This window comes from Microtus oregoni, unplaced genomic scaffold (assembly GCF_018167655.1).
Source record: "Microtus oregoni isolate MIOR12 unplaced genomic scaffold, Mior012 000011F_ref0000422, whole genome shotgun sequence".
Taxonomy (NCBI): domain Eukaryota; kingdom Metazoa; phylum Chordata; class Mammalia; order Rodentia; family Cricetidae; genus Microtus; species Microtus oregoni.
In genome coordinates, this window is record NW_024543070.1 from 40,581,969 (window position 1) to 40,596,458 (window position 14,490).

Consider the following 14,490-nt stretch of genomic DNA (forward strand, 5'->3'; position numbering starts at 1 on the left):
GGTTTGTGTTGTTGCTTCTGATCCTTGTAAGCCTAGTGTGACAATTGAGAATTGGGAAAGCCTTTTCCTAGGGGAATGGCCACCATCTGCAGTATCTCTTGGCCCCTGAGGGTGGGGATGGCATGCTCCTCTCTCTGTTCATCTTTTTGTTGGGGCTGTAGACATCTATTTTTGCAGGCAGGACTGTGATAATGGAGAACATCTCTGTTAGCTCTTTTACTTGCAGCGTACCCGTCGATAGCCTTGTCTCCCAGTAGTGGACAATGGGTGTGTGGGCATAGTGCAGAGACATGATTGAAGGCCTAGGCTGGGTAGGCTTGACTTGAGATTCTCGCCTTGTATTTACTGACTGTTCAGTAGGAACCTGGCCAGGGGTTAGTTAGTGTGCATCTGTGTGAGAGGACAGCTTTTGATAGGAACAGGGGATAGGAACTGGTCAAGGGGGGCAGGGACCCCAAATCAGCAGTTCTCAGAACGTCAAGAGAGGGTTCTGCTTTCTGTTTCTTTGCTATCTCCTGGTCTTAGTTGGGATTACTATTGCTTCATTGAAACACCATGACCAAAAGCAAGTTTGGGAGGAAAGGGTTTATTTGGCTTATGGTTTCATATCATGGTCCGTCACTGAAGGAAGGCAGCACAGGAACTCAAGCAGGGCAGGATCCTGGCGGCAGTGGCTGGTGCAGAGGCCATGGAGGGGAGCTGCTTAGTCCTCTGTCTTATAGAACCCAGGACCACCAGGCCAGCGATGGCTCCACCCACAATGGGCGGGGCCCTCCCCATCAATCACTAATTGAGAAAATATCCTGCAGGCTTCCCTACAGCTGGATCTTATAGAGGCATTTTCTCAATTGGGGTTCCCTCCTCTCAGCTGACTCTAACCTGTGTCAAGATGACAGAAAATTAGCCTGCACACTCCTAAATAAGCACGCCTGATTGTGGCCTTGGTGATTGTGTGACTGGAAGTGAGAGCAGGCTCCTGGGTACCCACCTCATTGGGCCCTGGACTAACAGCTCACCCTCCTCCCACACCCACTCTAGTTTCTGCTATAAATTCTTTTAAACCCCCCCCCCCCCCAGACTAGCAGCTTGAAAGGAGCCCTATTTCTGGGACTCTCCTGTTATATGGGACTATCTCACCCTCTCCCTCTTCTTCTCCCTCAACTCCATAAGCTCCTACCCGTGATCTGGCAAAAATGGCAGAGGAGGGAGTCCCTTAGACCTTAGAAGATGAAGGGAAGTTGGTAGTGAGAGTCAGTAGCCAGGCTGCCTGGTCTCAGGCCGGAGGCAGAGAAGAAGGTGGAGCAGCAGGCATGGTGTCAACACCACAACCTCAGTGCTATTGATGTCAGCTCACTTCCCAGCACAATGTCTTTCTGTTGGGAGTTCCTGCAGCTATTTCCACTGGCAGGAAAGTGAACTGGGAAAAGATAAGAATGAAAACTCGGGGCAGCTCTATCCCCCCCCCTTTTGTTTTTTCAAGATAGGGTTTCTTTGTGTAGCCCTCGTTGTCCTGAAACTAGCTCTGTAGAACAGGCTGGCCTCAGACTCACAGAGATCTACCAACCTCTTCCTCCCAAGTGCTGGGATTAAAGGTGTGCACCACCACGGCCTTGCTGACAGTGCCTTCTTTGCCAGTACTCAGTCAAGGTCTCCAGTTGTTATAGAATATTAAGATGTGTTACATTTGTTTATGCTGTAAAACATTTGTTTAATGATACAAAGATGTGTTGCATTCTTTTTTTTCTAAAAGATTCATTTATTTATTAAGTATACAGTGGTTTGCCTGCCTGTGGGCCAGAAGAGGGAACCAGACCTCATTACAGATGGTTGTGAGCCACCATGTGGTTGCTGGTAATTGAACTCAGGACCTTTGGAAGAGCAAGCAGTGCTCTTAAACTCTGAACCATCTCTCCAGCCCGTTGCATTCTTTTATGTTGCATTTGTTTAATTCTGTGAAGCTGTGTTACTTGGCCTGTCTGAAGCACCCGATTGGTATAACAAAGAGCTGAATGGCCAATAGCAAGGAAGGAGAAAGGATAGGTGGGGCTGGAAGGCAGAGAGAATAAATAGAAGGAGAAAAAGAGAAGGAACAAGAGAACAAGGAGAGGGATCAAGAAGTGAGAAAAGAAAGGGCAGTCACCCACCACACAGTAAGAAGTAAGTAAGAAGACATGGAGTAAGAAGTAAAGATAGGTATACAGAAACAGAGACAGGTAAAAGCCCAGAGGCAAAAGGTGGATGAGATAATTTAGGAAAAGCTGGATAGAAACAAGCCAAGCTAAGTTTGGGCATTTATAAGAAAGAATAAGCCTCCCTGTGTATTTATTGGACACTGGGCAGCAGGCCCCCCAAAGAACTAAAGAGCAGGAGTACAAAGTAATACAACCAACTACACTCTGGGATTTGAGCCTGTTGTCTATTTTCCTTACATATTTAAACATAGTAGAAGTTGTGGCTGATGGCCTTTGCAATAAGAATGGATTCTATTGGCTTATAAACAGAGAACAGGGCTAGGGCCAGAGGAAGGATAAGTGATAAGTGAAAAGGTAGATTCTATTGGTGGAGGATGCAGAGAACCTGGTGCCTCTTTCATAGGGATGTGTTCTATTCACTGGGAGACTAAGCTAGGATTAGGGCCTGAACAGTGCTCAGGATTTTGGGGGATTCAGAAAGGCTGGCTCATAGAATAGCAGGAAAATCACTGGGTTGATTGACCACTTTTTCCTCTGGCATCCCAGGTGACCAGGCATCCTTCCGTTAAAGGTCTACGTGATTGGCAGTTCTGGTTTATCCAATGCCTGTTCTAAGCCGCACTTCCTATACCTCTCTGTGAGAGGGTAGGACTTCCTTATGGATACGGCATGTGGTTGATGGACTCAAAGTCCAGTGCAAAATGAACATATGGGGATGCTTTCCCTCTGTAAGAAATTAAAAGTGTTTGGTTGGTAGTCTTAACCATACACATGTATACCTGTGCACATTCTTGTGCACGTGTGTGCTCAGGCCAGAGTTGACTGTGGGTGTCTTCATCAATCACTGTCTACCTTTTTTCTTATCTTTTTGGTTTTTCGAGACAGGGTTTCTCTGTGTAGCCCTGGCTGTCCTGGCACTAGCTCTGCAGACCAGACTTGCCTCAAACTCACAGAGAGCCGCCTGCCACTGCTTCCCAAGTGCTGGGATTAAAGGCCACCTTTTATTTTTTTTGAGACAGGTCTCCCATTAAATGTGGAACCCTCAGATTCAGCATTCTGACTAGCAAGCTCCAAAGGTCCTCTTGTCACGCCAGCACTGGATTACAGGGTGCACCAGCACACCCAGATTTTACAAGGGTCCTGGGGATCTTACACAGATCCTTACATTTGCAGACCATGTACCTTGCCAGAATATGACCACCTGAACTCCTGAGGTTTATTATTTAAAAACCATTTTTTTTCTAATTTTTGGTTTAAAGTTGTGATTCTGTGGAGCTGTTTGAAATATCTTAGGTAAACAGTCTTTTAAAAAGTTTTATTGGGGGGCTGAAGAGATGGTTCAGGGGTTAAGAGCTCTTCTAGAGGTCCTAAGTTCAATTCCCAGCACCCACATAGTGGCTCACAGCCATCTGTAGTAGGATCTTGCGCCCTCTTCTGACTTTCAGGTGTACATGCAGAACATTCACACATTAAAAAAAAATTACTGATGTGCTTGAAAATTTTCACCGTTGGAGAAAGTCAGTTGTGTCCTCTCCTGAGCCTGTGGCAAGGCCTGTCCATGCTCAGTTTGGAGGTTTCCTGAATGCTAAGTAGATGTTACATGACAATTATATATTAGATGCCTTCGTGTGTGGTGTGTGTGTGTGTGTGTGTGTGTGTGTGTGTGTGTGTCTGCGTGTGTGTGTGTGTGTCTGCTCTCTCAGCGAGTAAAGAACACATCTCACTTATTGGGTCCCCCAAGGATATTTAGACAACCTTGTTGGAAGACATTGGTGCCTCTGAAGGTCAACCCATCCAGCTAGGTCTTTTCAAACATGAAGTAGTAAAAGCATTATAATTTCTCCCCCTCTTTTCAGATCTAATGTTTTGGCATGGCTTCCTGCTTCAGTGCTGTCAGTGGGTATAATCTATGCAGGGTCCAGAGCTTTGTCCAGACTGGTAAGTATTAGAATGTTGTATGTGTGTGTGTGTATGGGGGGGGGTACACAACCCCTCTTTCCTTGTTGCCTTTTGTGTTTTAATTTATTGCACCTGGCATCTGTGGGGGGCAACATCAGCTGGAATGTAAAATTAGATCAGAGAACAGAGCTGTTGGTCAGCTTACTGTAGCTGTAATCAAAACACCAAGGGAACAACTTAAGGAAATATATTTTGGCTCACTGTTTCAGAGGGTCCCAGACTGAGTCCTTGCCTCTTAGGTGTTGGGCCTGTGGTGAGGTTGAGCATCAAGCAATGGAGGATGTGGTTGAGCTATTCACCCCATGACAGATGGGGACAGTGAGATAGAAGATGGAGGACCAGAAGTAACTTTCAAAGGCCTGTCCCCAGTAACTTACTGGAGGTCTTGCTGCCTATAGTTTCCAGACTTTCCCAAACAAGTACCAGTACCTGGGGACCAAGCCTGCAGTGTGTGAGCCCTTCTGAGGGGACCCTTGATATCCAAACTCTGACAGAGAAACCTGGGCCTGAGATAACATGAAGCATCTTTTTAATTAGAGGCTACGACAGGGCCAGCTTTCTCACAAGGCGGAGGTGGGCAAAGAGAGACACAGTAGCAACAGCTGTGAAGTCTGCCGCGGTCCAGCCTCACTTGAGCAAGACCCTGTGCCTGCTGCTGAGGAGTCGGAACTGGGCTGCCTTTTTGTATACTGTGAAGATGTGTCTCTGCCAAGGCACTTTCTGATTGATTTAATAAAGAGCTGAATGACTAAGCCGGAAAGGATAGGCAGTGGGATTCTGGGCAGAGATAGGAACTCTGGGAAGAAGAGAGGTGGAATTCATGAGTCAGACCCAGAGGAAATGGGATGTACAGTATGGAAGGGAGGCAATGAGCCGCGTGGCAGAACATAGTTAATATAAACGGGTTAATTATGTTTTAAGAGGTAGATGGGAAGTAGCCTAAGGCAAGGACAAGCTCTCATAACTGATAAGAAGTCCCCGCATCACAATTTGGGAGCTGGTAACTCACAGAAAGTCCAACAGCACCAGTTGCATTGATAAAATGGTCCAGGGGATGCTGGATGCAGCTGTGAAGACAGGTGTGGGAAAGAGTGGAGCAGTATCCGGGGGGACTAGTCACATGAACTGTCCATTTTGTTTCCTGTTCCTCATCCCCCTGCTTCAGGACTGAGCTCCTCAACTGTGTGGTTTCCAAATGCATCATCTGGAACTCTACACTGCAGTCCATTAAAACCACATGGACTTAGAAATCAAGATGGTATTAAAGCCTCCTTTCACCTTATCAACTTCTATTTTTATTTATCAGAAAATAACTGTATCTGCCTTTTGGAAAAGTACAGAATTTGCAAAATAATTTTGTCTTTTTATAGTGTTTGCTGTTATGTTAGTTCTTGAGTTCTCAGATGTAAAACCAACAAAGTTTGTCTAGCTGGGTAACAATATTGTTCGGATAGCTTCAGAGTTATAAAATAGCAGTTGAGAAAGTAATTTGGAAGTTAAATCATTTCTTTCATGATTTATACTGTTGAGGAGATGGAGGCTCAGGGTTCAGTCTGCAGTCGCCCAGCCTTGGTAGAGGTAAGATTTCTCTAGTGGCTTGGCTGTTTTGCTTTTCTGATCTTCAGGCAACCTTTATTAAAACATAAATAAAATATCACTATATGTGTGTGCATATGTGGATTTTAGAGGTCAACAATAGGAATCTTCTAACACACACACACACACACACACTACGTTTGAGACATGGTATCATCAACTTTCAGCTACACTAGCTGGGTAGTGAGACCCTGGGATCTGCCTACCTCCACCCTTTCTACCACTGCAATTGCATATGTGCACCATCATACCTGGTTTTTAGGTTACAGATGTGCCCCTTCACACCTGACTTTTAGGGTACAGATGTGCCCCTTCACACCTGACTTTTAGGGTACAGATGTGCCCCTTCACACCTGACTTTTAGGTTACAGATGTGCCCCTTCACGCCTGGCTTTTAGGTTACAGATGTGCCCCTTCATGCCTGGCTTTTAGGTCTGTGCCCCTTCACACCTGGCTTTTAGGTTACAGATGTGCCCCTTCACACCTGGCTTTTAGGTTACAGATGTGCCCCTTCACACCTGGCTTTTAGGTTACAGATGTGCCCCTTCACACCTGACTTTTTCGTTATAGATGTGCCCCTTCACACCTGGCTTTTAGGTTACAGATGTGCCCCTTCACACCTGGCTTTTAGGTTACAGATGTGCCCCTTTTACACCTGACTTTTAGGTTACAGATGTGCCCCTTCACACCTGGTTTTTAGGTTACAGATGTGCCCCTTCACACCTGACTTTTAGGTTACAGATGTGCCCCATTTACACCTGGCTTTTAGGTTACAGATGTGCCCCTTCACGCCTGACTTTTAGGGTACAGATGTGCCCCATTTACACCTGACTTTTAGGTTACAGATGTGCCCCTTTTACACCTGGCTTTTAGGGTACAGATGTGCCTCTTCACACCTGACTTTTAGGGTACAGATGTGCCCCATTTACGCCTGGCTTTTAGGGTACAGATGTGCCCCATTTACGCCTGGCTTTTAGGTAGTTTCTGGAAATCTGAACTCAGGTCCTCATGCTTGTGCATCGAGCACTTTATCCACTGAACCATCCCTCCAGCTCTCCTTTATATCTTTATGTGAGTCATAGTCACTGGGCAAGTGATGGATGAGGCAAAGACCAGCGACCTAATGGAGGAAGAGGCGTAGGTGTAGAGTCCTGCCTCCAGTCCCCACAAAGTGGCAGCTCCTCTGATGTGTCGTATGTTGTCCTTTTCAGATTGGTCTCCTTAAGAACTAATGAATATGGACTTTTTTTTAAAAAAGGCTTTTTAAATTTTTTAAATAATTTACTTTTTTTAAATGTGCATTGGTGTTTTACCTGCATGTGTGTCTGTGTGTGGGTGTCAGATCCTCTGGAACTGAAATTGCAGTCATTGTGAGCTGCCATGTGGGTGCTGGGAATTGAACCTGTGTTCTCTGGAAGAATCAGGTCTCTTAACTGCCGAGTCCTCTCTCCAGCCTGGACTTTGTCTTTCTGTGCAGCCCATGTACCACAGAACCTGGCAATTAGAATCTGTGTGAGTACGCGTGTGTGCCATGGAGTCTGACTACATAGTCTTTTTACTTTGTTCCAAAGCCCACTCTCGTCTAGGCAGTCAGGAAGGGTACTGGTTCGTGTAAGTAAGTTTTAGGATAGAGACTCGCTTCAGGCCTGGCAGGATCCAGAGGGAGTGACATACCCAGAAAATCCACTGCTGTCTTGCACTTCCACAGGGTATCTGTCCAGTGTCAGTGCCGATCACCTCAGCCTCACCTCCTCTCCGTTCATAAGGAGACTGTCTTCCTCATGGCTCTTATCTGAGTCCCAGACTTCACTTAGATTGGGTCCTTGTGGTCACTGCCCATGGCTGTTCTGCAGACTTGTTGGGAGGGGGAGGCCGTGTTTCCTAGTTTGCCATGCACCTTAGCTTTGCCATCTCCCACTGCCGCCGAAGAAGCGTGGAGCACAGACGGGAGGAGACAGAGGCTCCGGGCTCAGTCTGCGGTGGGGTGGCCAGACTAAGAAGAGGGTGCGGCTGTTCTCAGGTTCAGGCACCTTGCTTAACAAGGGACTCAAATATCCAATGGCTAAAATTCCTCAGAAAACCCACCTGAAATCCCCATTCAGTCTGTTCTCAGCAGTCACTTTAGAATGGTGTCAGGAAGATAATTTCTGGGCAAGCCTGTCTTTAGCTTGCTCTTTGGTTACAGGGTTTACACCAGCTTCAGCCCTAAAATACACCATTCAGTTGAGCTGTCTTGTGGTTTACAACAGAACTTTTTGAAGAAGTTGAATTACATTCTAGTTTAATCAATTGACTTCCGCTTTCATGTGAGTTCCCGAGCCTGACAGTTGAGTGGACTAACCTAGAGCATCTATGGCCTTGTCTAACAGGCAAAGAGAAGCTGCTCAATTCAGACCTGTTAGAGAAAGAACTCCCACCCCATATACCCACTGGAAGTGGGAGGACAGTGAGTAGGAGACACCTGTTGTTCAGTGAGAGAATTCAACCCAGCATCTTTTCCGTTCTTTGCTTTTCCATTGCTGCGTAGACATTCCCCGGTTGGATAAACACTGGGCACTCAGACAGTTTGTGTTGGATAGAGAACAGCCCTCACAGTTCTGCTGCCAGCCTGCCAATTAATGAATCCAGGAAAACTTGGGGATGCGTGCAGTTAAAATCGTGGGTGTATTGTTATACGAAACACTTTTGAGTAGATCTGACAAAGCCTTGAAGCTGTCTGAGTTAGCTTTGCAGGGCCCCATGGGGGAGTTCTTTGTGGGTTCCCCACACCACACTACAGCTGACTGATTCTGAAGAGGTTAGAAGAGAAGAGAGCATCCCAAAGTTGTTTGTTGTCATTGTTATCTTTTTATTTCATCTGCCCCAGGCTCAAACTCTGTGTAGCTGAGGATGACCTTGAACTTCTGATTCTCCCACCAACCCCTCCTGAGTGCTGGGATGACAGAGGTGCGCGGGCATGCCTGACTTATGCATTGGTGGCAGCTGCTGTAGGCTCCTGTCATGTCCAGACACTCTTTCCGTTCAATCTTCACTGGCCTCGGGCTCCCTCAGTGATGGCCCCAAGTTCTGTGCAGAGGTGTGAGAGAGGTGCGGCGTGTGGCCGTGTGCCCCGTAGACACTTGTTCCTGTAGGCACCAGACATGCACTTGTCCACAGACATATATGCAGGGAAACACCCACAGATGTTAAGTATAGTTTGTGTGAAGAAAAAGGAAAGTGCAGATACTAACTCTTGGAGACCCTGCTTCATTCCCATCGGGGTGACTGTTGCCAACCACAAGTGTTGGTAAGGATGTGGGGAAATCTGGATGCTCAGGCATTGCTGTCAGAAGCTGGGAATAGTGTGGCTGCTGTGCAGAACAGTGTGGTGGTTCATGAAAAAAAAACCAACTAAAAATTGCCAGGTGTAGTGGCACATACCTGTAATTCTAACATGTCAATGCAGGATTGCCGAGAACTTAAAGCCATTCAGGGATATATAGTGAATTACAAGATGATCTGGGCTACAGTGTAAGATGCACTCTTAAAAAAACAAGTATCTTCAAGATTGCTTTCTATGGAGAGGGCCTGCCTGCATGCAATTGTTTTATAGAATACATCAAGGACATATCTACATATTTAAAAATCATCTAAAGAGAAGAAACAGGACTGTCATTCTTTTACAGAAATTAAAAAGCTAACGTAGGGAGCCAGTGAGATGCCTCAGCAGGTAGATGTGCCTGCCAGTAAACCTGAGGACCCTAGTTGTTGGAGAAAGAAAATTACCTCCTGAGGACCCGAGTTCAATCCCTGGGACCTGCTTGGTGGAGAAAAAATTACTTCCTGTAGGCAGAAGAACCAAATTCAATCCCTAAGATCTGCTTGGTGGAGAGAGAATTACCTCCTGAGGACCCGAGTTCAATCCCTGGGACCCGCTTGGTGGGGAGAGAATTACCTCCTGTAGGCTGTCCTTTGATCTCTTCTTGAGGTCACACACTCACCCACTCCCTCCATGCACAGAAATAACTAAAATGTAATAATACTAATAAGGAGAAGCTAACCCAGGAGCGTGCTTGCCTTAGGGTCATCTATACCTCTATAGATTGACCAGAGGCCATGTCTGTGGTCAGGACCAGGGTTTTCTATGGGAAATTTTTCTGAGACTTCAAAATTGTATCCCAGGAAGCATGAGAATAATGACAAACTTCTAAGTTCATAGTTAACAATTTAATCTTCATATCAAAGAATTTCATTTGCACGTGGGTGAAATATTAATTACTTAGTTGTGGATTGTACACCCATATAATTAAATGAAATGGCCTGAGGTACAACGTGATCAATTACATTTGGCAGATTTGTTTCCAGAATCATGATTTGGGCTCTATGGTGGCTGATGATAGGAACTTGTCTTGTTGAGATCATCCCCAAAATCATAAGGGTATAAAAATAAACTCCCTTGGTCCTGCGTAGGGGAAACAAATATCTAGAGTGGCCTCAGCTGGGGTGTGGCTCAGAGTAGAAGCTTGCCTAGCACGTACGTCTTTGGGTCAAGCCTTGGCAATTTCAATGATGACAACTCAGAAAAAGTGGTTTTAAGCAATTAATAGCAGGTTAAGAACCAGAAGCAATCTGCCCCTCAGTTTTCTCATCAGTGTAGTGGGGATGTTAATGGTGAGTATGCAGCAGGCGGTCATCTGGTGTACGGTAAACACTCAGTGTTTTCTACCTACTGTTACTACTGTCGCCACATATCATAATTTTTGTCTAATTTAACCCACGTAGGTCCTGCCGAAGTTAAGCCTATGAGGGTAATAAAGGGCAGTGTGTGGCTGAGTGTGAAATACCCCTATAGACTCCTGTATCCAATCACTTTTGGACCCCAACAGGTGCCACTGTATTTCAAGGCCACAGAACCTTTAGGAGGTGGATCTTTGCTCAAGGAAGTGGGTCACTTTCCTGACTGTGGTGGTCTGAATGAGAATGACCCCCATAGGCTCATATGTCTGAATGTCCCCAGTTGGTGGAACTGTTAAGGAAGGACCGGGTTGTGTCACTGGGGTGTTTGTTGACAGATGTTTCTGTCCCACCTGGTCCCAAAGAAATACACAGAGGTCTACATTTATTATAAACTGGTTGGTCTAGTAGCTCAGGCTTCTTATTAGCTCTTTTTTTTTAAATTGAGCTCTACATTTTTCTCTGCTCCCCTCCCTGTCTTTCCCTTCCCCTTCAGCCCTCTCCCAAGGTCCCCATGCTACCAATTTACTCAGGAGATCTTGTCTTTGTCTACTTCCCTTACTAACTTTCATAACTTGTATTAACCCATAATTCTTGTCTGTGTTAGACATGTGACTTGGTACCTTTCATCAGTGAGGCATTCTCATCCTGCTTCATCTGTGTCTGGATGACAACTGCAGACTCACCATTTCTTTTTCCCAGAATTCTCCTGTTCTTATCGCCCCACTTCTACTTCCTGCCTGGTCGCCTGACCTATACTTCCTGCCTGGCTACCGGCCAATCAGCATTTTATTAAAATAATACAAGTGACAGGATATAAGACCATTGTCCCACAGCAGGTGGGTGGGCTTTGGGTTTCAAAAGCCCATGCCATTCCTAGTTAGCTCTCTCTGCCTGATGGTTGTTGCCTCCAGACGTGAGCTCTCAGCTGCTGCTCCAGTGCCATGGCTGCCTGCCTGCTGCCATGCTCCCTTCCATGATGGTTGATCATGACTCTAACCCTCTGAAACTGTAAGCAAGCCTGCCGTATAAGTTGCTGTGGTCATGTGTCTTATCACGGCAAGAGAGCAGGAACCAGAACACTGACTACAGAGGCAGGGTGACTAGCTACCTCTTGCTGATGATGGTGCCACATGCCTTCCTTCCCTGTCAGTCATGATGGACGGGATCCCCTCAAACTGTGAGCCAGAATAAACCATACTCTCTTAACTTTCTCTTTGAATATTTGGACCCAGCAATGGGGGAAATGCTTTGGTGTTCCCAAGGCATCAGGCAACAGCAAGCCTCTAGAACCAAAACAGCAGGGTTTCGAGGGAGGATTTTGCAGCTAGAGGCCAAGGAAGAGTTGGCTTTGCTTTTGGTCGATCTCTGTCCTGGGGATACAGTTTAACTGGTCAGCTGTGGGCTGGCTGTCTCTAATCTGTTAGCTTTTCAGTAGGAAAAATGGCTTGAGAAACTTAGATTTAAAACATAAGGAAGAATCAGTGATACCTCCTTTAAAACAACACAGCTTTGGTTAGAGCTCACCCATTTCAGAGTTTAGCAGTTTTATTGCTGCCACGATTTGGTTTGTTTTTTTTTTTGTCAAAGCATCTCACTCTGTAGCCCAGGCTGGCCTGTACCTCATTCTGTACCCCAGGCTGGCTTGTAACTCACTCTGTAGTCCAGGCTGGCCTGTAATTCACTCTGTAGCCCAGGCTGGCCTGTAACTCACTCTGTAGCCCAGGCTGGCCATGAACCAGCAGTGATCCTCCTGCCTTAGCCTCCTGAGTGCTAGAACCACAAGGATAAGGCACACCTCTAACTAGCTGTCAGGATCTGGTTCATCCTAGTCCTGTTGAACCTGGACAGTGGCAGGGTCACTGGGATTTACATCCCTGTTGGGATTTAAATGTCACAGCAGAGCAGCTTGCCTGGAAGTTTCAGAGACTTTGTCTGCCTTGTCTGTGAGGCTCATAGCTACAGTGTCATCTGCTTTGGAAGAGGGTTAAGGAACAATGCAAAGTCAACAATTGCTGACTGTTAGCACACTGGGTGTTGAGCTGCGTGCTTGTAATCTCATCTCTAAGAGGCCAGCCTGGGCTGTATAGCTCATAGATCCTGCCTCCAAAATAAACAATCCTGGGGCAACTTGGAGCTGTTAATCATGTGACATTATCCATGTGCTTGTTATCTGTGTGCTTGGAATCAGTTTTATGCCTACAGACAGGTCCCGTTGCAGCTGCTGGTCAGCCAGGCCAAGGGAGATGGAAACAACTGCCCACAGTGTGTAATTAGACAGTTAAACCTCCTCTGGGTCCTTAGTTCAACTCCAAAGTTCTAAATTCTCAACCCCAAACTTAATCTCATTTCTGGATTCATAGTCAGGAAACCAAAAGCCATGGTTTCAACTAGTCAAAAAGTCTGTTCTAAAATTCTTAGCTTGATCAGCTCCAGGTCACCCTATCACATGATAAAGCTGCTCACTTCTGTGTTTTAAGACCTCATTTCCACCATGAAGGCTTGCTCTTCCCTCGCTGGGCTCGCTGTGTCTTGTAGGATACGCCACCTGAGCTCCTGCATGCTGGGGACAGTGTGTCCACTATGCTCATGGGATTTGTGCCCTGCACCTGGCATGGTGCATGATACAGAGGGGGTACTTAAGTCTGAGGATGAAAACCCCATAGGAGAGGAACCTTGACATACACCCCACCAAAATTAATACTTCAAGGGCTAGAGAGACAACTCAGTGGTTAAGAGCACTTGCTGCTCTTGCAGAGAACCTGGGCACTGTTGTTAGCACCAATATAGTGGCTCCCACTTCTGTAACTCCAGTTCCAGTGAATCTGATACCTTCTGGCTTCCACTAGCTGTGCCTACACATGGTACACAAATATGCATGCAGAAAACCTACTCATAGAATAAATAAATAAATCTTGGAGGAAGAATGAAGAATACTCCAGCAAAGTGCTGGCCTAGAAGATTCTCTGCTGGAGAGACTGAAGGCTGCATGTTCCCATACACCTTATTTTTAAACAAAAGTCAAGTGACTGAAAGATGGGAGAACGTATTTTGATGTTTGCTATTCTGTTTGCTTTCAGGCTGTTCCTGTGTTTTTCATTTTGCATAATGTAGCTGAAGTTCTCATCTGCGGGTACCAGAAGTGTGTCTGGAAAGAGGTAAATAAGCAAACTGCCTTAAAAAAAATGTTTCATAGCCCTTACTTTAAACGTCAGAGACCCGCTTTTCACTCGGTAGCCTGCCCTAGTTAGGGTTCCTGTTGCTCTGATGAAACACCAGAAACAACTGGAAGTGAGGGCAGGAGCGAGGGCAGGAACCTGGAGGCAGGAACTGATGCAGAGGCTGTGGAGGGGTGCTGCTCACTGGCTTGCTTCCCTGGCTTACTCCACCTGCTTTCTTAGAGAACCCAGGACCACCAGCCTAGGGGTGGCTCCACCCACAATGGGCTGGGCCCTCTCACATCAATCACTAATTATGAAAATGCCCTATAGGCTTGCCTGAAACCCAGTCTTGTGGAGGCTTCTTCTCAATGGAGGTTCCCTTAGCTTGGGTCAAGTTGACGTTAAAACCAGCCAGCACATGACCCAAATGTAAGCCCTTTTCTCCCACCAGTTCCAGTGAGACTGCCTGGCAGTGGTCACTGATTCAGGGGACCCATCTTGCTTGATGATGGGCAGTGCAGCTGGACCCCAGGCCAGGGAAGAACCAGACCTTCAGGACACAGAATTTGGTGTGGGAAATCACTCTCACTTGTAGCTGGTCGCAACAGCACAAGGAAGCCCACAGCTGAGTGTCATACAAGGTGCTGGCCTTTGCTCGCTCACGGAGACTTACTCTTCTTTCAAGGCCTAGTCTTATCTGACACTGTAAGGAACTAGAAGATCACCCGAGTCTTTGAATGAATAGAGCTACAGTTAGGGATGCCTGTGTTGGAGCATCTTCCCAGACAGAAAGAAAGACTAAGGGACCAGAAGAAAGATCAGCAAGCAGTAATGAAGAGAGGAACAGTTAGGAGAAGCCAGACCTCGAA

The 14,490-nt window shown here is 46.3% G+C and overlaps 1 protein-coding gene across 3 annotated transcripts in view; it reads left to right on the forward strand.

Moving 5' to 3' along the window:
• The window catches only part of Tmem241 (transmembrane protein 241), a 148,117-nt gene that overhangs the window by 13,984 nt on the left and 119,643 nt on the right, over positions 1-14,490 (forward strand). For all 3 annotated transcript variants that reach the window (XM_041659602.1, XM_041659603.1, XM_041659604.1), the window contains exons 4-5: positions 4,049-4,130; positions 13,541-13,618. In XM_041659602.1, coding sequence (XP_041515536.1) covers positions 4,049-4,130; positions 13,541-13,618 — 160 coding nt within the window. The remainder of the gene's footprint in view (positions 1-4,048; positions 4,131-13,540; positions 13,619-14,490) is intronic.